The sequence below is a fragment of the Stegodyphus dumicola genome, chromosome 3 (genome assembly GCF_044657685.1).
Source record: "Stegodyphus dumicola isolate Sdum_Otavi_A_Nest chromosome 3, ASM4465768v1".
In the NCBI taxonomy this organism is placed as follows: Eukaryota; Metazoa; Arthropoda; class Arachnida; order Araneae; family Eresidae; genus Stegodyphus; species Stegodyphus dumicola.
Genome location: NC_140770.1, coordinates 202,339,616 through 202,362,091, shown reverse-complemented (window position 1 = coordinate 202,362,091; position 22,476 = coordinate 202,339,616). Strand labels below are relative to the sequence as shown.

At 32.2% G+C, this 22,476-nt stretch overlaps 1 protein-coding gene across 1 annotated transcript in view; it reads right to left on the bottom strand.

Annotated features, from left to right (window-relative positions):
• LOC118187858 (uncharacterized) overlaps positions 1–22,476 on the bottom strand; it is an 82,136-nt gene that overhangs the window by 24,739 nt on the left and 34,921 nt on the right. Inside the window, exons 6-8 of the mRNA XM_035358141.2 lie at positions 20,561–20,714; positions 11,411–11,496; positions 10,655–10,838 (exon numbers count right to left, since the gene is read on the bottom strand). Coding sequence (XP_035214032.1) covers positions 10,655–10,838; positions 11,411–11,496; positions 20,561–20,714 — 424 coding nt within the window. The remainder of the gene's footprint in view (positions 1–10,654; positions 10,839–11,410; positions 11,497–20,560; positions 20,715–22,476) is intronic.

Genomic DNA, 22,476 nt, shown 5'->3' with positions numbered 1-22,476 from the left:
TTTATTATGTGCGGAGGGGGAATCAAATGTGCATGCGTAAAGCCTACGAGAAAAAACGTTGTTGGTGCTTTTGAGGTCCGAATTTTAGATCTTTCTGGATAATGGACATCTGGATTTCAGACTTGTACTGTATTTCCACTTTTGCATATAAAACTGGGTCTCATGAAGAAATTAGGTAAAGTTTTGCCAACTGAAGGAGATTGCTTCGAGTATCTCATTTCGGCATTTCCCAGCCTGTCGTTTGAAAAGATAAAGATCGATGTGTTTGATAGTCCACAGATTTAGCAGCTCCTTAAAGATGAACATTTTATCAGAACAATGACAGAACTTCAAAAGAATGCTTGGTTGGCATTCAAAAATATTGTCAAAGACTTCTTTAAAAATACATGAGCACAGAATTACAGCAAAATAGTTCAGCATATTTTGGAGAGCTTTAGAATACTTGGTTGCAACAAGAGCATCAAGCTGCATTTTTTACATAGCTATCTTGATAACTTTCTGAAAAAACTTCAGTCTTTAATGAACAGGATGAGCAATTCCACAAAGATTTGAAGGTTATGGAGGTACTACACCAAAGTAGATGGATACACACACAATGGCTGACTATTGTTGCAGCATGAAGTTAGAATGTCCTCTGAATAAACGTTCCAGAAAAAGCCATGAGAAAACTTTTTATCTTAATATGTATATCTGCTGTTTGGTAAAAAAAAAAAAAATTACTATTTGTATGAACAAAATTTAATTTGCAGTAACCATATAGGCTTCGTATGAATGAAACTATTATGTGAAAAGTATATTTGATAAAATTCCCCTTTATATGCATATTTTGTATGACTTTAAAGACAAAGGGATGGTATCCTGTAGTTTAAAAAGTTGACATAATACACTAAACTGAGGTTATTTTTGGATTTAGAGACCAAAAATTAGTCATAAACAAGTGACAGATGTAAGGCAACTAAATTTCTGTTCCACAGCGATTTTTTTAAAACTAAAACATATGTCTCTGAACATGGGAAAACACCAATGTATGAAATGCCAAATTAATGCAATTTTGTAAGCAAAACCAGATCATGGTGTATGGGACGAACTAGCAGTATGCACAGTACCAAGTTGTGTGTGATGCTGAATTTTAGCAACTCTCTGATACCTCTTGAAGCTATAACAGATACCTGTGTACATGGGAAGAACAAGGGGAGGATGAAGGTAAATGTTTTATCATGGGTGATACTGCATTTCATAATTTTTAAAATTGTTTGCAGTTTTATATACAGTAGCCACCATTTAATGTGACCATGGCTAATGTTATCATTTAGATATTGTTACTGAATTACTGAAGTCTCATCCATTTGCATACAAAAATGTGGAATATGCATCATTTATGGTACTCAACAGGTCAGTGTAATCTAAAATTAAAGAATAATTTTTTTAAATGAATTAAATTCACCAATAAAGGATAAAATCACGAAATGAGTTCAAAATAGAGAAGTTGCCAAAGGACAGAAAAATTATTCGTGCAAGGGATAAAGTTCCCAAATAGCTTGATTAAGTCAACAATGCACAAATAAGCCCCTTTCCAAGTTTTAGGAACATAGACTGTTTAACAAATTTGCATTCTAGATTAACTTGCCTTTTTCATGGCAAAAACTTTCTTTGGTGTACTTTGTAATCTTTAGATGGTTATCAACATTCTGTTCAAGGAACTACTCATTTAAAAAAAAAAAAATCTGTTTGGTCAATTTTATCATAGAGATTAGTAAAAGGATCTGAGTTTAAAGAGACATTCACACTGGGAATTATCTAAGCTACAAGGTAACCAAAAAAGTTCTTGCTATTTCTGATATGACATTGGAACAGCGACCCCAACATAAAAATAGTAGCTAAACCTGGCGATGAAGTGGTTAGGATGGGAGTCCGGACATTGACCAAGAGTACAAAAGGGTGTTGCATCGATACTTCAAACATAACTTACACAGTAATTGAAATGGAAGCGTCAAAGGCGCTTGTTCGGAGTTGTTTGCTGTATGATTTTAAAGTAGGCCTGTCAGCAGCAGAATCAAGTCACCGAATTTTCCCGGCTTTTGGGGATGATGCTGTTAGCGAACGAACTGCTAGGCAGTTCCTAGCAGGTTCCAGAAAATTCAGGTCAGGGGATATGTCTCTTAGTTATGCACCCCGCAGCGGTCGGCCACAAGCGCTGGACGATGAGGCCCTGAGAGCAGCCATAGACAGTGACAATAGCAAACATGTGGTGAGCTTGCTGCACACTTCCAGGTATCTGATGAAATGATCATACTCCATTTGCACTGCATAGGAAAGGCATACAAACTGAGCAAGTGGGTACCCCACTTACTGTCTGATGCAAATAAGCAACAGTGTGCCTGTTTGTCATTGCTTATTTGGCACCACAATGCATCCATATTTGATTGAGTACTGATCAACAGCGGAAAGTGGGTCCAGTATGACACACTCAGGCTTTCCAGACATTGGTTGTCACCACGGGACCTTCTGCATCACACTGCGAGACTTTCTCTCCACTCATGCAAGATTATGCTCTGTACCTGGTGGATTAGTCACCAAGTGGTACACTATGAACTCCTGCCAGTGGGCCAAACCTTCACGGCACACCTGTACATGTAGCAGTTGATACACGTGCATAAAGAGCCATCATTGGTCAATCGTAAGGGTGTACTCCTCCTCCATGACAATGCGGGGTTGCATGTGGTTCGGAAGGACAGGAACACCATCTAGCAACTGGGCTGGGAAACACTACCCAATGCATCATACTCCCCAGACCTAGCACCAACAGACTATCACCTTTTCCATTTCCTGGACAAACATCTTCAATGGGAAATCCTTCAACAACTGGCCAGACCTTGAAAAGGCTCTCACGGACTTCTTTGCATCCAAGACTCCTGAGTTTATCTACGCTGGCATCGCACAGCTAACCATTCATTGGCAAAAGGCACTGGATGCCGATGGTGATTACTTTGAGGATTAGTGCTGATTATTATTTGTTTTAAGACTTTTTCTTTCTGACTGTCCAAAATTTCAAGAATGTTTTTGGTTTCCTTTTAATTCAGTTACCTATGTCAACTAGCTTCGGAATTCATATTTTCCAAATGAAGAAAAACTGGTTTTCACACTACCATAAAGAAATGCCAGCTGTGCCAGATGTCTCTATCAGCTCAGATAAACCTTATTGTGAATGGCCCTTAAGGGATAAAGTTGACTTGTTAGAGAATATGAGACTTCCAAAAATGAGTAAATGGAATGCTGCTTTTAAATTTCTCCAGTTAATATTTATCAACTATTCTTATGCAAGATTTTAAGGATAGTGAAAATATCATTTGCAAATCAAAGCAAAAATAAAACATAAACACAAAACAGATAGCTGGAAAGATCACAAATGTTCGCGAAAAAGATGTAGAAATCAACAGTCCCTTGCTACAGCAGACACCTGAAGAATTAGCTATTAGTTGTAAAATGCAAGGGTTGTTAATGAATTAAGATTAAGGGTACAGTTTTAATCAAATAAGTTCATAAATGAATTTTTGCATACAACTGCATACAATCTACTATTAACAGCTTTTTTTCCACTTAAAATGCTGTAAAAGAGTTTAGTGAAATTAACTTATCTCATTGATATTTAAAAGAATTTTTTCCGTCATCATTTAATACACTGATCGACAATTGCTAAGGATGGATGACAGTAGCAGGGATAGCAACCATAAAATGGAAGGGAGGAAAATGTGGAAATTAGCATAAGTGTGGCATACAATAACATGTGCTGCATGCATGCAGATTTTGGATTACCGAAGTTATTCACAATGCAATAGCACTATAAAAAATCTGTTTAAATTGTATTGTATTGAGAGATATAAAGTACTTGATGACCAGTATTGACCAGTGTCCTTCAAAAGCAAAATTTAATGGGAAAGGATAAATTGACAAACTTGCAATTTTCAGTATGTCTTTCTGACATGATTTGGATGACTTTATGTATGGCCATATTATTGGCAAGATTGATGAAGGCCAAAAAATAACAAATGTTGCTAAGGAGTTTGACATTAGCCACAGTGTTGTTTCAAGGCTTTGGAGATCATTTCAAACAAATGAAATATGTAGCAAACATCCCGGGGCAGGTCGTGTCCACAGTGTGATGCATACAGAAGATAGATATATCTTGCTATCAACAAAAAGGAACTAATATATCACAACTAACTAAGGTAGCAAATCAGTTAGTTGCTGATACTGGCCTGTATATCTTCCAAAAAAACTGCAGCCAGATATTTGCATCAAGGAGAACTATATATGTGCCATCCTGTTGTGTGCCTTTCTGTGTTCCATTCATTATGCTAGACATCACCATTCCATCTGTTTGCCATAGTATCATCAGAATCGCAACTGGAAGAAAGAATACTGGGCTTCTGTACTATTTTCAGATGATAGTAGTTTCAATCTCTCATTATATTGTAGACACCAGTTGATCTGGTGTGAGAGAGGTACTGCATATAATCTGGCAAACATACAAGAATGGGACTGATATTTTACATGTAGTGTCATAGTATGGGCTCGGATCATGATCAATGGCCATACATCGCTATATGCGTTTCCAGTATGTTCTTCAGATTTGAACCACACTGAAATGTCTTTGATGCTTTGGGGAGAAGTCTTGCTGGTCGACAATGCCCACGATTAAACAAGGACATGCTCATCCGAGCACTGACAGAGAAATGGGATCATTTAACCCATCAGCTGCTGAATAATCTTGTGCAAAGCATGACATGATGTGTGGATAATTTATCTTTATTCATATGTTCTAGTATTCTGACATTATTTTATTTCAATTGGCATCCAGCCACACTTATGTTTTTCTGCACTATACAGCTTTTTGTGATCTGTCTTCAGCAACTGTCCATCAGTGTATTATCATTCAGTTAATGTTATCAAGTAGTCTTGGACAAACATCACATTGAGTGAAGCTGTAATTGTAATTCTTATGAGGCATCATTTTGTAAAATGGCTGTTGTCTTCTGCATCTTAGCTTAGGAAAAAAATAAGTCACCAACTAACAATTTAACAATTTTTCAGGAAGTGTATGCGGATAACTAGAAAGTATTTTTAAACTCGTAATAGTTCTATATTTTTGATTTTCACCAAATATATTTTTAACCATAAATTTCATCTCTATTTAAAAATAAATAGACACTTAAAAAGATAGAGAGTACTTAGAATAATAGATAGCGAGTAGATTATAATACCCAGAGAAAATACTCATTAAAACTTTTCATATTAACATTTTAATAATTTAATTCTTCTTAAACCTTGATGATTGGTAAGTGTACGATTTTTCTTTGAGATTATATTAGTTCAATTTTCCTACATATATAATATGTTTAGAAAGGTCACTACAGGTTTTATTTCCTTAAATTCTGTCCTAAATATAATTTTTACTTCATTGTACGAAGTAAAAAGGAAGTATTGTAATCGCGAAAAGTTTCAGGCAGCATATTTCAATGAAAATATCCATTTTGACCGCTATCGAATGCAATTTAACGATGTTCTTGCATGATATCTGTACGTAAGGACAGAATAAAATACTCTCTTCCTCAAAAAAAATTATAAAACTGCTTTAAAATGAATTCTGAAGAGAATTTTTCGTGGCGTCTGTACGAACGTATGTACGTACGTATCTCGCATAACTCAAAATTTTGTATATAGGACTGCTATAACATGTAGATGTGCCTCTCGTATTTTGGTTGCAATCGGCTGCACCAAATGTATATAAATATGTATATATATATATATATCCACTCTGTTACCCAGCTCAGTGATCTCAGTTTCATTACTCTTATATGTTTGTAAACTGTACATTTTTTGCTTTAAAAATGATTGTATTATGTTGTTTTTATCTTCCGGTTAAGGTTTTTATGCCTTTAGTAAATCTGTATGCAATATTGTTAGAATTATTAACAATTTTAAAGTTGTCTAAGTGCCGCTAAGCCTTTTTATTATGGCGGCCATTGATGTTTAGATTTGAAACAGGAGACTAGTGGATTTGTTGCCAATCCAGTGAAACTTAGTTTCGAAACAACAAAGATAACGCATTCATTTATTATTGCCAATTAAATCATGCTTAATTCTTTCTGGAATTTTTCGAGGAAATAAGCGTTTAAGATTTACTTCGTAATTTTTAATATAGATATTTTGAGATTTATGTATTTTTGCCTTCTCGCGAAGTGAGAACTGAATTAATTAAATGAGAAATACTCAATCGTCTGTGAAAAACTATTTCTTTTTTGTTTTGTTTGCTTAATTTCTTTTATACATCATTCTAGCTTTATTATAGTATTTCAATAGAACATGCGGCAACAATTAGATAATTCTATTCTTTAAATGATATAAATTTTGTGCATAATGCGTTATAATATGAACGAAATATATAAGTTAACTGTTATATAATTATTGGATTATATAACAGTTAACTTAGTTTCCGTTATATAATTATTATATAATTATTTGAATTTTATTTTATATATTATTCCTGTTATATAATTATTTGAATATATAACAGTTACCTTGGTTTCCATTACATGATTATTATATAAGTTAACTGTTATATAATTATTAATACTGTTAAGTGAATCTAGCCGAAGAGTGTCGCTATGGTAAATAAATACTAGAGTGAATTTTAAAGAATGCATTTATTCTATTGTGGTTTATGCGCTGTCGGTGAAGTAGATTTAATTCAATCCAATAAGTTTAAATGAAATGCAAGAAAAAAATGCGTATAATTTAATATTCTGTACAAGAAAGTCATGTGGTGTACACATCAGATTTTTATATTACATACCTTCTCATAAGGTAAAGAAGTTTATGAGAACAATTTTCTATGTAGTGGGTGGGATGCTTATGTAAGCAAAAAATCCAAGTTTTCATACGGTTTACCCAAAGTAAAAATTTCAGTATGAAAGCATTTATTATGCTTTAATATTTAAATAAATAAAAATAAGATGCTCCATACATTTATCTGCAAAATTTGTAGAAATATTTGAGAATTTGATCACTTTTTGATGTCCATCTCCAATCAAATTTAGGGAGAAACTAGATAACAAAAGTGTTTCATTTTCCCTATATACAGTTCCAAATTTGATAAAATAGCACATTATTAAGTATATGGTAGGCCATATGAAAATACTAATTATGCTCATACCTAAAAGTTTTGCAGCATTTAATTTACAGTACAATAAATATCAACTACAAATTTTCATCTATCAAATTACATGAAAAGTACAATATTTATACGGTACAAAATCCAAAATCTGGATGTCCAGTATTCCAGAATGACCTAATATTTGGACCTCTGGATCACCAGCAGGCTTTCTTAAAAAAAAAAAAAAAAAAAAAAAAACCTACACTTCATGCTTAAGCATTAGATATTTTTTCATAATAAAACATATGGAGAGCCCATATTCTTAATTTAACTTCAGCACTGATGATAACCTGGCAAATCATTATTTATTGTTTTTCTTTTATCATCACATGTCTATCAACAAAATGCAGCTTGAGAAATGACTCATGCAGCTATGTCTAAACAATTTTTTTTACAAAATATAAATAAATGAATACCAAAGAGCATGGTAATCTTTTATATTGACATTGGACTTGGCAATGATTATAGACTATTATAGACTTTAACATGTGCAAGAAATAAATTTTGTAAATGATACTCATAGGCCAAAAGATTACATTTAATGCTGTTTCATTGAAAATAACTGAATTTGTTATCGAGTTAAGCCCAAGAACAGTGCCAGAGTTGATGCAGCTGCACAGGAGGGAGGGGGGCAAATTTAAGGAAGGTAACATTTTTAGAATTTAGAAAAGCATCGAGCAAGAAAATTAGGGGATGGCAAAATCTTCAGAATTTAGGAAAGGCAATGGGATGCAAAATTTTTAAAATTTAGGGAGTTATTTCCAGGCTTAACTCTGTTAGAGGGTGATAGAAGCAAGACAAAATTTATTGGAACAATATGTCTTTAGTCGTTAATCTCATGATACATCGTCGTCCACCAGCGGCCGAGCGGTAAAGGCGCTGAACACTAGTAGTTCGGTCCGAGGTTTGAATCCAGCGAACAGGCTGGCTGCATGGGCGTTTTCGTGGTTTTCTCAATGTGTAATGTGTATACGAGCCAGTTTCCCTTAGAAAGTCCTCCACGAAGGCATCCCTCCCTTTAGGCAGATAGCTCTCGTGTGCTTTGCCATAATTAAATAATCCAATCCCATACAAATCCATGATACCTCGTCAACAGTGTAGAGTGTCTCTGTGAAGATTGCCTCAAAGTTGTTGAGATATTCCAAACAATAAGTGAAATTTTCCAATTAATGGAATTTTTGAAGAAATGTGGAGAAGTGGTAATAAATGAAGGTGATAAGAGAAGTTTTTTATTGCATAGCAATGTCCCAATCAATTAATGGACTGCAAGATCTTTTTTACGGTTCTAAATTCAGAAAATATCACTACTGATAGTGAAGAAAAAGATAGAGATATACTCGAGAAAGAAATAATTTAGATTGACAATTTAGTGGGAATTCTCGACACAGCAATTACAGGACTTGAACAATGCAACTTTGTAATTGAACATGATATTATGTCTATTTAGAATTAAACAGAAAGTATTAGCACAAAAAACGAAGTGAATTAAACATATTAAACAGAAAGAATGCTTAATAGCAAATGTTTAAAGCAAATAAATAAATACTGAAGTTTATTTTGTAAATTTTGATTCCCTTAAAGTCATAAATGCTTCATTAGTTCATAAAGTAGTATATTGGATAAATAACTACTTTAAGAAAAAAAGTTTTTCCTTTTGAAGAATTTCTAGTTTTTATTTCCACATATATAAAATCACCTCAGTAGATATTTATCCAATCATAATAAAATCTGATACATTTCTATGATTCAATCATAATGAAATATGATAAATTTCAATGTACACTGGTCTTTTAAAAGAAATGATGCAGGCATTATTAAGAAGCGAAGTGGAGAGATATTAGCAGTATAGAAGCTAGCAGAAGAATAACGTAATTAGCTTGCCAAGGTAGTTATACCAAAGTAGGTGTGATTCTAGAGACAAGCTATGATTGGTTAATATTAGTTTTAGTTGCCCTTTTTCAGTAGCATTATATAATGTAAAAAGATTTCGAATTTGGAAGAACAGATGAATTTAGGGGGAGAGCACCAAATCTAGAATGTTAATTCTGAGGTTGGCAATTATTTTTTTAAAGCAGCTATCATATTTTGTTATAGTTTACACATACACACACATATATAATATATTTTTGTGTATAATATAGTTTATATACAGATATACTCCCCCCTAATGGTTGGTACTTGGCTGTTTAGCACTGGCCACTCTTAAAGCCAGAAGTGGTGGCCATTGTCTCCTATGAAGGGATGGATAGTTAAAACCATTTCTTTCCAGAATTCAGGCCTTTCGGTACCGCAGTAGGATCCCCTAATCACTATACCATATAAGTGGCATTATAAGTTATTCATTATTTATCATAACAATACTCAATATTCTAAATATTATATATTTTTTATATTATGCTTGAAAAACTTTATGTTTACCATATTCTCTATCAATTTTTCAAATTTTTTTCATTCATTTTCCATCACTCAAAATAATTATTAAAATAACTCAGAAATATAATTATTAGTAGAGTAATTTTTAATAATCTTCCCTAAACAAAATAATTACAGAGTTTTAAATTCATTATTTAATTTACTATATATAATTAAATATTAAATCTTTTTTCCTAATGATAAATTTTTAAAATCCAATAAAATAAAACAGCATTATGTGTCCAAATTGCAAAATAATAATAAAAATGAGCAATTCCTATATGATTATAGACACAAACGTAATAAAGAAGGGTGTAGATCATGTTCATTCTGATATGCAATTTATAAGAATGTGCCATTCAAAGAACTCTTTTATTAAGAAATAAAATGCATTAATTTTTCACAGTGACTATATTTCACTATAACTACACATTTAAATGCCATCACTATCATTAATATCACCATCTGCCATATACGAAAGTATTTGTGACTTCTCATCCATATTATCAAACCATGCACACATACATAAACAATAATGGTATATACAAATATAACAAACCATTCATGTAGATATTTATACGATATTTTAAATATTTCCATACTTAGGAAGTTCATTTCTCAAAATTAGTGCTGGGTTAAGAACCACAATATGAGAAATATAGCATTAACCAATATCATATATTAAATTTAGAATACATATAAATTAATCCTACATTACTTTTTATTTAACTAATAGATTAGCTAAAGCAACTAAACATGGTCAAATCCTTGTCACAGAACAACAAAAAAAAATTTAATTCAGTATTCATTACTTGGCTTTTAGTGAATTGATATTAATATTTCAAACATAAAGAAATCCTTTATTTATTATATTAAAAATAAGCACATATTAATTAAAATCCATAATTAAATAATGCTATGGAATTACACTAAAAATAAGCGCATATTTAATTCAAGGAAAAAATTTAATGCATAGCAATCCTAAGAATGTCATTCAGTGATAGAAAAAAAAAAGTTAATAAGATTCACCTTTTCCACTTATCATTTCATTTACAAGATGTATTGAATTATCAACAACAGGTTCTTTCTTGTCCAGCAGTTTTCGGCATAATACTTGAGCAAACCGTTCAATAAGATCATCAGCCATATGGAAAGGGTAATCATTATTCAAATTTACTATGCATTTCAGATGATTTATGACTTCTGATAGAAACTGAAATAAATAAATAAATAAAAACTCTTAACATAAGTTATTAATTTTAAGGTATTTTTTGATCAGTTAACATGACACAGCACTTTCAATCATGCATTTTCTATGATGGATTACACATATAGATAATATTATGATATAGACTACAGATGTGAGAAACTGATTCAGCCCTTTATTTCGCAATAATATTAATAAAAGGTTTAAATAGGAATAATTTTAAACGATGTATGAAATACTATGCTAGCAACTAGGTTGGAAGAAAATTTTGAATTCTTTTATTACTTGACTTTCCCTTCTTCAATTCATAAAATTTATTGATTAGAAACTACATTTTACAGTTAAATTACAAAAATCTGCAAAACTGTAAAATCGTTTTTAACTAGTAGATCATAATCTTACTCTAACCATTTAACAAAATCTCCCTCCCCACTAAATTTTAATTGAACAAACTTAACTGCCAATGGTGGAAAACTTTAAAAAAATTCATAAAAAGCTATGGAGATAAAATATGCATAAAATAAATGAACAAAAGTAGCACATAAATGAAAAAATATAATATAAAAAAGGCAACTTACATTGCTATCATTTGATGGAGTTTCTAAAAAGTTCAGTAAGTATTCAAAAATTAACAGTTGTGTAGTTATATTCATTTTTGAAAAAACTGTAAGAACAAAATAAAACATCATAATAATCACTACACAGCAGACAAAAAATGTGATTAAAAACATCATTGATAAACCAAAAATAAACAAGGAATTTAGAATGATTCAGCTGATATTGAAGACCATTACTCCGTGCCACCTTAGCCATAGCTGTTACTCATTTAGCACCACACAAGAGGCACGTGTGAATTAAGGATATGACGGACATGAGTAACATTGTCTACCCCATAAGGCATTAACGCCTGTATATTTGAAGACGATGTTATTTGGACAGAAGCTGAAAATTCCAGAAAATACGAAGACCAAAGGAAAAAAATTGAAGTTATAATGAAAAAAGTCCTGCAGACCTAGTCCAAAGAGAAACAATATGATTATAAATAAAAACAAAAAAAGTTTACCAGTTCTTAGACACGTGAATAGAGACTTTGAATTAAAAATAGACAATGCTACTCTTCAAGAAAGCGCTAGTATCACATATCTAGGTGTACTGCTGGACAACAAATTAAACTTTACTAATCATGTGAATATTGTTATAAAAAAGTAGTGAAAAGATCCTCAATTTTGAAAGGACTAGCCCATATGAGGAAGCTCAGAGACTACCATAAGTAAAACATACAACACTTATATTAAACCTATTTTCAAATATGGAAGCAAGGTGTTAATCTCTACCACACGAGAGAAGATTGACTCTTTGGAAAGAGCCCAAAGCAAAGCTCTTCGGATTATCACACAAGCAGTGAAAACTACCTCGATTGTAGCTACGCAAAGCTATACTTCCAACCCACGAATTGTTACTGAAATCAAGAAACAAACAGTTGGTACATTCGTTAAAATGAAAACATTGCATAGAGCGCAATGGATGAATGAATGCAAACCAAGTACTACGAAGACCTAAATGTTTCCCAAAGAGGCTTGTTAGAAATTATTACAAGAAATAGATGAAAACAAACCACTGAATTGTAACAAGGTCATGGTTAATCCCCTTGAATATATTGATATCAAATATCAGCTAGATATTAATGATTTGGGAAAGAAAAATATTCCTGATGCAATATTAAAATCAAACATGTATGCTATATGAACAATTCCTTGAACCTGGACTAGAGTATACACTGATGGCTCTAAAATACAAGACAACACTGTGGCTGGTGTATATAATAAACTTTTTTCCCAATATACTCTTGTGGGACACTTGATGTCAAATTTTGATGCAGAAATCATTGAAATCTAACTGGTTCTGGAAAACCTCAAGGTAAAGATCGACTGTTTCTCTAAAGCAGTTATTCTAGTCGAGTCCAAAGCAGCCATCCAGGCTGTAGATATAAATCATGACCCAGATACCCAGATTATCTCAGAAATAAGACAGACCTTGAACTTTCTTAATAAACATAACAAAAAAATCGCTTTTCAATGGATCCCTTCACATGTAAGTACCCATGGTAATGAAAAGACTAGCCCAGAGAGGAATACTTGAGCCACAAGACAGCAAACCAGAGTCCTCCCCAGTCCCTTAAAAAGGATATTTTTGAGAAATTAATGGATACTCTGAAATCTGACCAGGCAACAAAATCAACAAGCAAATCCTGGGCTAACATTCAATACACATGGAAAAAGTTTTAAGAGGCTGTGGCAAGCTTCAGACTGCAAACAGGCCACGATTGCATGGCACATCATATTAATAAAATTGGCATCTTTCCATCTAGTATATGCCAAATTTGCAATTCGGGCATCATAAATGCTGAAGATCTTCTTATACGCCCAGAACTAGATAAAGAGTCTCAGAAACATGATGAGATAAGTAAACTATACTGGAATGCCAGAGTTTTCATGAACTCATTGTAAAGACTACATCTCTTATGTTCTTTTCCTTGTTGTTTAACTTTTTAACTTTTTACTTTTGCTCCCATGTTCATTTATTCTTATTCTTACTTTAATGCTTGTTCTTTTTTTTTTTTTTTTTTTTTTTTTTTTAATCATATATCATTGTTCTTGTGTGATACTTGAGCTGTTTTATATGTTTGGAATGATTTTTACAATAAAGCCATATGTAACAACAACATATTGAAGATCATAGTTTTTACTATAACAATAACAATAACAATAAACAAAGTGCAGGAAAAGAACTATAACAAATCTTGCCTTTCAGTTTATGCATACTCTATGTAGTTTTTTTACAGATAAGCAATGTCTAAGAAATATTCAAACTCATTCCTTATTTACTCAAGTATGTACCTTTCATTGACTCTACAGCAGTAAAAATGCAATTTTTAAGTTCATATAGATCTGTAAGGAGAAAAAGTATGTATACAGCTGGGCACTGCAAAAACTGCACAAGCTTAAAAATCATAAAACTGAATTGAGCCCTGAAGTACAGGCTAGAGTGAACATGAGATGTATTTGAATATTGTCCTGAAAAATTGTTTGTGTAAAAATAATAAGCCAGACAACACTTTTAAAGTTAATAATGAAACCTGACCAATTTTTTTTCCCTATTAGACATACTGCTGATTTTCTTGCATCAGCAACTTCCAAAAGTCAAATGAATCATTCTGTATTATCCTGTACAATGATGAGAAAACTATCATGCTATAAACCTATGTTTATACACAGTCAGTATAAAGAGAGACATAAAAATTACACAAACACAGTTAGAATCAATTATACCGTACAAACGCTTTTGGAGATCTTATATTACTGATCTATGTAAAAGAACGTGATAAATGATTCTCATTTTCTGAATAATTCTTTAATAGCATACAAATGTTCCTCTAGTGCAGTGGTTCCTAAGGTTACCTAAAGCATGATTACCTTTTGACAAAAAATCTGTTTGGGTCCCCCAATTTCTCCTAACTCTTCACTCGAAATAAAATAGTGACAACAGAAATGGCTTAAATAAATTTATTTATTTTTTCCAAATCTTATTTAACTTTAAACCACTGAAAATTAAAGAATAATTTTGATGCAGTCCGTCCTACTAGTAGCTTTGCTATACTACTATTTACGAGGCGTATTCGGAAACTAAGTACCGTTTTGGGAAAAAAAAAAAAAAAAAAAAAAAAAAAAAATAGTAAAACAATTTTTCGAATCAAATTTTATTTTTACATGAAAATACATGTCTTAAACTATTTTTCAACACAGTTTCCGCCAACGATCAAACACTTGTCATAGCGGGTGACCAGTTTTTGTATACCATCGTCAAAGAAACTTCCCGCCAGTTTCGATAACCACAACTCCACAGCATTTTTCGTGTCATTGTCAGATCCAAAGCGATTGCCACCAAGCTCGCGCTTCATGTGCAGGAACAAGTGATAGTCGGACGGCACCAAGTCCGGGCTGTACGGCGGGTGATCGAACTGCTCCCAATGAAACTGTTGAATTAATGATTGAGTGATACACCACTTTTCTGTTTGCAATAATTTTATTTACAGTATTGAAATAAATGATTTAATAAGGCATTTTTTTGCTTTACTTTGGAACTCTTCTCAAGACTCCCACTTTGAGCTACTGTTCACTACTGTTCTGATGCAAATGACAATCTACATACCTAAGGCATCAACTCCATCAATCGCTAGGAAGTTGCTGGTCAATTTAATACTATCAATAATTCTAGTCAAGCACTTTGAACCTGATTCATAGGTCTGTATCACTGCTCAATAGTTCTCTAGGAGATTTAGTGAGATTTAAACCCAAGGACACTCAATGGTCTGCAACCCAGATGAATATTTAAGCCATACCTAGATAGACCAGTGGAGCTGTATTCTGTCCTAGTGTAATTAAATCCTTGTTGTCAGAATGCATGAGTACAGTCAAAAGTCGTTAATTCGGACACCCATAATCCGGAATGATCTATAATCCGGACCTCAAAGCTACAAACTTTCTGCGCATGCGTCGCGTTCACGCATGCGCACAGGCGTTTACGAGAGCGCGTAAGACCCTTACGGCTGCGAATATGTTTGTGCGCATGCGCGTTTAATGTGTAACGGAGTTCTACGCTAAGCTAAAGTTATCTAATTCAGTTAATGTTGCAGATTGCGTTGTTCCTTAATCTTCGAATTGGATCCGGCTTATTATTTTTTGCAGACTGTTAGAGCAGTTTTATAAAAGTAAGCTTGAACTTTCGATTATGTCAAATAGAATTTCCGATATATATTTACTACAAAGCGAAAGTATGTTTTGAAATCCGAAATCTGTTTATCAATTTCACGCTGCTCTGCGGCAGAGGGGGGGGGGAGAAACGTCATTATTAGATTATGATAGATTAGAAAGATTATGTCAAATAGAATTTCCAATATATATTTACTAATATGTAATTTGTATCTACAAAGCGAAAGTATGTTTTGAAATCCGAAATCTGTTTATCAACTTCACGCCGCGGATTGGAAGTTGATCTGTCAACACTATCCTTTATCTTCAGAGCAGATGTTTTTATTTTATTTGGATTATAATTCAGTACTAAGTTTAGTATTTCATCTCGATGTACTCCGTCTTTGATATGATTTAAATCAAGTTCCTCGTCATTATAATTCGCTTCCGATAGTGAAGAAAGTGACCCAGAGGTTATTGAAAACGAAAACATTTCGATTGACAAATTAGTCGGTATTCTCAACACAGCAATTATAGGACTTGAACAGCGGAACTTTGTAACTAAACAAGAAATTATGTCTGTTTAATGGAATTAAAGAGAAAGTATTATCACATGAAACGAAGCAACTTACATTGAAGGAAATGTTTAATAAAGTAAACAAATAAATATTAAGTTTTTTCTTTTTGTAAATTTTGATACCCTTTAGATCATAATTGTTCTTTATTTCATAAATTATGGTTTCATATTTTTAATTTTGTAATTTTTGCATGCCATCTTACCAGATTTAAACTGATGATCTATAATCCGGAAAAATCGATAATCCGGAATCGCCGAAGTCCCGACGAGTCCGGATTAACGACTTTTGACTGTATATAAAAGCATGCAGATTCGATCAGCGTACTTAGGTAAGATACAATATTAATGTAAGCATTTGAAAATGTTTTAAATTTTTGATTGTATTTTTTCAGTATTGTTATAGTATTTTGTATTGTTTTATTTCATTACTTTACTTTTTTATTGCTTTCAGAATTCATTTTATGATTTATTATGGATTTAATCTAATTTTTGGTCACATGCATGTATATAAGTATTCATTTGTCTGGCTTTTAAATGTACCGGAAAAATGGCTGAAGGGAACACCAAACATTAAATTTAAAAACTGCGTAGAATTTTACTCTGCAGAACAACTTCACAAAAAAAAAAAAAAAAAAAAAAAAGTTATTACATATAACAAAATTACAATGAAATAAGCAATATCCCTTAATACAAATATTAATTATCCTAATAAAAAAATTAACCAACTTTCCGTTGAAGAAAAAAAATCATGCAAAACTTTTCAATACCTTACAAATAGTGAAATAAGCAGAAAATAACATGAAAGGAACTCAAAAATCGGTACTAATCTGTTTCGAGGGCCGTAAATAAATCATCAAATTATCATTGATGCCAATGCTGCCAAAAAGAATTGTGGCAAACCTAATAATTGTGGCAAGAAAAGAAGTATAATAGTAAATAACTATCTAAGATTGATGTTTTAATTTAGATGAAAGGTTAATTTCATATAATACATTTTTATTATTATAATTTATATGAAAAAGGCTAAACATGACTGAATGGAAGCATAAAAGTAAATAACTATTTCAGACCATTATTATAATTTATAGAAAAATTGCTAAACATAACTGAATGGATGCCTGCATTGCTATTTCGCTACCGACATATCGCTAAAGCATAATTTCATCTCGTTGGTTGTTCTAACGTAATTTTCTATAATGAATGATGCCTTTTCTTTGAAAATATTCTCGGTAGAGTGCAGAATCGCTCACTTATTTGTTTGCCGCTTTTTACAAGGGTAAAAACAATTGAATTTTTGTCAATTTTCTTTTACTTTTTAAGTGAAAATAGGTCGATGTGTACATAGATAAAGTCAAGGGCGTGCACAGTGCCATTTTTCTGCAATTCTAGGATTTTTTTAAGTGAAAATAGGTTGATGCGCACATGGATACCGAGTATGTGCAATTCTTAAAAACGAGTCAAGCAGTGGAAAAGATTCTGCATTTTACCCAAAATTCTATTGCCGACTTTTCGTCATGGGCAATTCCCAAACTGTTAAATCCATAGAATATCAAAAAGGGATTTAAAAATGAAACTAATATTTCAATGGCATCTTAAGAAGTATAGAACTATATAAACATACGCAATCTGAAATCAACGCATATGCTAGATTTGGCGCGCTGTTAAATGGGTGCGTTTGCTAGATTTGGCGCCTTTACGCATACATTTTCGCTGCAATTTTCTTACGACCCTCAAAACAGAATAGTACCCAAAAAACAAAAAATTCCGCACAGAATTTTACTCTGCAGAACATATATATATATATATATATATAAACAGTGACATAAGAAATAGAATGAAAAATTGTTGCCAAAGCCATATTTCTAAAAGAATGAAACTATTCAAAATGATGCAATTTCATCAAAAATCTATCAACAACAATAAGAAAGGAAAATTGTTGCCAAAATCACATTTTTAAAGATGTGAGAAGTGTACTCAGAAGCTTCATTAAAAAAAAATTTAAAAAATACAAAATATTATCATTTTCCGAAAATTCCTTTTGTAAAAGCAGTCGCAAGGATGAAAGTTTAACGTGTCCAAAAAAAATAAATAAATAAATAAATAAAATAAAATAAAATAAACTTTTTTAGAAAAAATCCTGTTGTAAAGGTGTTAAGCTCACTTTGTTAAATAAATTGGTATTTAGTCGATTTATTGAAACAAGAAATTTCTTTTAAGTCCCTAAAATAACTAAGTGCCTACGTTTCATGACGATGTGAAAATGGAGTGTGTAGAGTAAAATCTCACTTTCCTACAGTCCATTATGTCTCAAAATGACGCGATTTCGTCACAAAACATAAAATAAAAAAAATTCAAATTCGAATTTCGAAAAGATTGCTTCGAGGTGCACTGGCTCTTGTCTAGATGCACCTATGTACCAAATTTCGTAGCCGTGGGTCTATTAGCTTACGCGCAGCATGGACGAAAGACACACAGACAGACTCTTTCTTTTATTATATGTAGAGATGTAGAATTTTAGATTTTTTAATTCTGAGTGCAAGGGCTTTTGATGTCTAAAAATAACTCAATTAGAAGAAGAGATACAAGGCAATTTCATTAATAAAGGGTGTTGGTGACGATTTTCATCATCAAATTTGCGACACTTGTCAATTTCTAGCCAACTCAGTGATTTTCTGGAAGATTTGCGAAAACACATTTTCAAAGCCTATGACTGATTCTTTCAGAAGTTTCTAGAGCCCATGTGGCAGAGTATAAATACACATCAATGAGCTAAGGAGATCATCTGTGAATCAGCTGCGAGAGTTGCTGGTTAGCTGAACTATGAGTTAGGGTTTACTCTGAGAGCGATTTAAGAAACTTTATGGTTTATTTCTTGTGCTAAGGAGGCAATGCTAAATAGCTGCATTTTGCTCGAGTTATTTCCTGATATTACCATGCTGCATGTTCTATTCATTGCATCTATTTTCGTAATAAATTACCATTTCTTCCTGTTTATCTCGACTTACTATTTAAAGACACATTAACATTCAGTACTTATGTATTAGCACAATGACCTTGACACAGTTTGGTGATTTTTACGGAAGAAAAAGGGGATAGCGTGAATTTTCAGACCGCAACTTACAGATGTGGATACCTAAAGAACTGTTACATGCCTGGTTGCCAGAGTTTGGCGAGTTTTGAAAATTTCACAATTTCTACTAAGGTGTTTGCAATAATATGCAAGTACCCAAAATCCTGTATTTCATAACAATATTTAAGAACCTTTTTAAAAACATAGTGCATGCTTCTGAAAAGTATCCCATATTTTTCGAAAACCTACCACTGCTTGGAACAAAACCGATAAGGCAAGCCGGAACTATGATCCATGTTATAAATGCCACAAAGGTATCCTCCCAGATGCTAAGTGTAGAAGAAAAAAGGACATGTTTGATTATATCAGCAGTTCTCAACCTGTTTTGCTCTGTACCACTTTCACCATTGCTAGATCAGTCTCCTCTTTTTTTTACAAAACTCAAAAAATATATAAATATTTATTTAGATTTATATTACTTTTTCACGTGTTTTTACAAATTAAACAACAAAAAGTATGGAAAATGTTGATGAATACCAAACCTTGAACAAAAGTAGTTTTTTTGTATTTGTAAGCTAAAGCTTAATACTTAACAGCTAAATAAAAGGCTGACTGCATACCCCCTGAAATTATAAATTACCCCCTGACTGAGAACCCCTGATTTGGCAGCTTGGCATTATATTGCAAAGTTCACTTCTGATGTTCCTGTATCACAGAAGGTAAAAATTGCTGACAACGAGCATTTATTAATGGCACATGAATAAGACTACAGCTTGTCTTTAGTATGTACTGTATTGTGCATTAACTGACATCCCTAGGGTTCCTGGTACCACCAGCTAGCAAGTGGTTAAGACCACTGATTGCTTGAAGATAGCAACAATAAATAACCTATCCATAGACCAGGGTTCAATCGAAGGCAAAGTGGCTGGCTGCATGGCTTTTCTGCTCTGGCATATGAATATGAATCAATTTCCTTATAAAGCCTACCACAAAGGCATCCCTACCCTTATGCAGACAACCCTCATATGCTTTGCCAAATTCTAATAACCTATGTTTCAAGATTGAACCCCATAAATAAGAGCTGCATAAATGCTGCCCTTCTATAGTGATTCTCATCATTAATGCATAGATAGTTGCCATTTACTCAAGTGCTGGTACTTTCATCTATAATGTATGCATTTAATTTGTAGAATACATTTCAAAATTACTATTTGTATTTAAAACTTTGCCTCAGATATTATAGGTTATTTATTCAATAGACAAAAATAACTTGAATATAAGATTTAAATATTTGAAAATAGAACATGATGTATAAAGAAATGAGCATACATACCTGGGATTGGAAAAAAAGATTTGAATAGCTGTAGAAGAGAAAGAAGAATTGTTCGATTTTCTAAACATGCATGCAACCAAGGATGAAGTTCTGATGCATTCTCAACACGTTTTTTTGTTAAAATATGGATGGCTGATATAACAGATTCGAGAGCCTATAAAAAAAAACTTCTTTTATCACAGAAGGCTCACATTTTTTATTATAAAACATTTACATTTGATAATTTTAAACATCCTGAGACATTTTTTAATAAGGAATGTTTTTTAAAAATTTGATGAGACTCTGTTCAGAATGCCCCCCTTTTCATTTTACTTTATTTACTAGAAAAACAGAATTTAGGTTAAATAATTTTCACAATAATGGCAAATACATATTTCAATTATTTAACAAATTTATTACAAGTATACTGCCATGTCAATACATAAGATTTAAATAGGCAAAATATTTTCATTACCACTATTGACTGCATTTGCGAAGTTTTAAATCTGAATTTTATTTTCATTTTTAAGAACTTAACAAAATGTTAGAATTTAAGAACAAACAAGATACCAGAGGAAAAAATGACACATTTTTATATATATTCTGCATTAATATTTTTTACTCCAGGTACCATTTCAACCAACTAAGTAAACTGTCAAATTTTCAGAATGTTCCAAACTCAGATAATCATACGCATAAAAAGTTTTCAGTTTTAATAAGTAACACTGTTCTATGCATTCTATTTGTCATATTCCATTTCTAAAGTTTTTTTTTGTTGTTGTAGATAAATTTTGATATTTTTAATCTAAATACAGTTTTAAAACATGCTGCAGAATTTGCCTGCAATGAAAAAACTGCAGTAAAATTCTGCACAAGCACAGTATTTTAAGATAAATCACTCATAAGAAATTCTACTTTGAATCAATTTTTAAAGCAATTTTCATTGGAACAAAGGAAATAAAACATGTTCAGAAGTAGGTTTATTGATTCATTTTTGGGATAAACACCTAATTAAATCATAAAATATCTACATAATATGCATTGTGCTAATACGTAAATATCAAACATTCTTGTGTATATTATACATGTTTGATACTGAGAGCAATTTATTTTCTCTTAATTTAAAAACACACCGGCTTCAGTAAGAAACAGTTTTAATAATACATTTCTTATATATCAGCTAAATTTAATACTATGTAAAACATAAGTGATGCTAATCTTGTGTGTACACCTACAGAAAAGGATCAGTTTATGAAAGATGAAGCAAAGGCTATTTCAGAATACATGATGCTTGATTTATATGGCAGTTACCACCCAGACAGATATTTATTTTACTGTATCATTTTCCCCACAACTTTTTAGTACAGCTGAACAGAGGCATTGGTCAGTTATTAAAAATTTGTTTATGTATATAAAGGGTACAGCTTTAGAACTCTCTTCAAATATACATCAGCCTATAAATATGAAAACATACTTGATGCTGATTATGCAGTAATTTAACAACTGGAAAGGCAGTATCTGGAATGGTGTTTAAACACAGTGCAGGAGTAATAGGTTGGGCAACTCATCAACAACATGTGATATTGAGTACCACTTAGGCAGAGGCAGAGTACGTTGAAGACAGCGAGGCTGTTAAGGAAGTCACCCAACTGAAATACAGTCAAAAGTCGTTAATCCAGACTCGTCGGGACTTTGGCGATTCCGGATTATCGATTTTTCCAGATTGTAGATCATCAGTTTAAATCTGGTAAGATGGCATGCAGAAATTATAAAATTAAAAATATGAAACCGTAATTTATGAAATAAAGAACAATTATGATCTAAAGGGTATCAAAATTTACAAAAAAAAAAGCTTAATATTTATTTGTTTACTTTATTAAACATTTGTTTCAATGTAAGTTGTTTGCTTCGTTTTCTGTGATAATACTTTCTCTTTA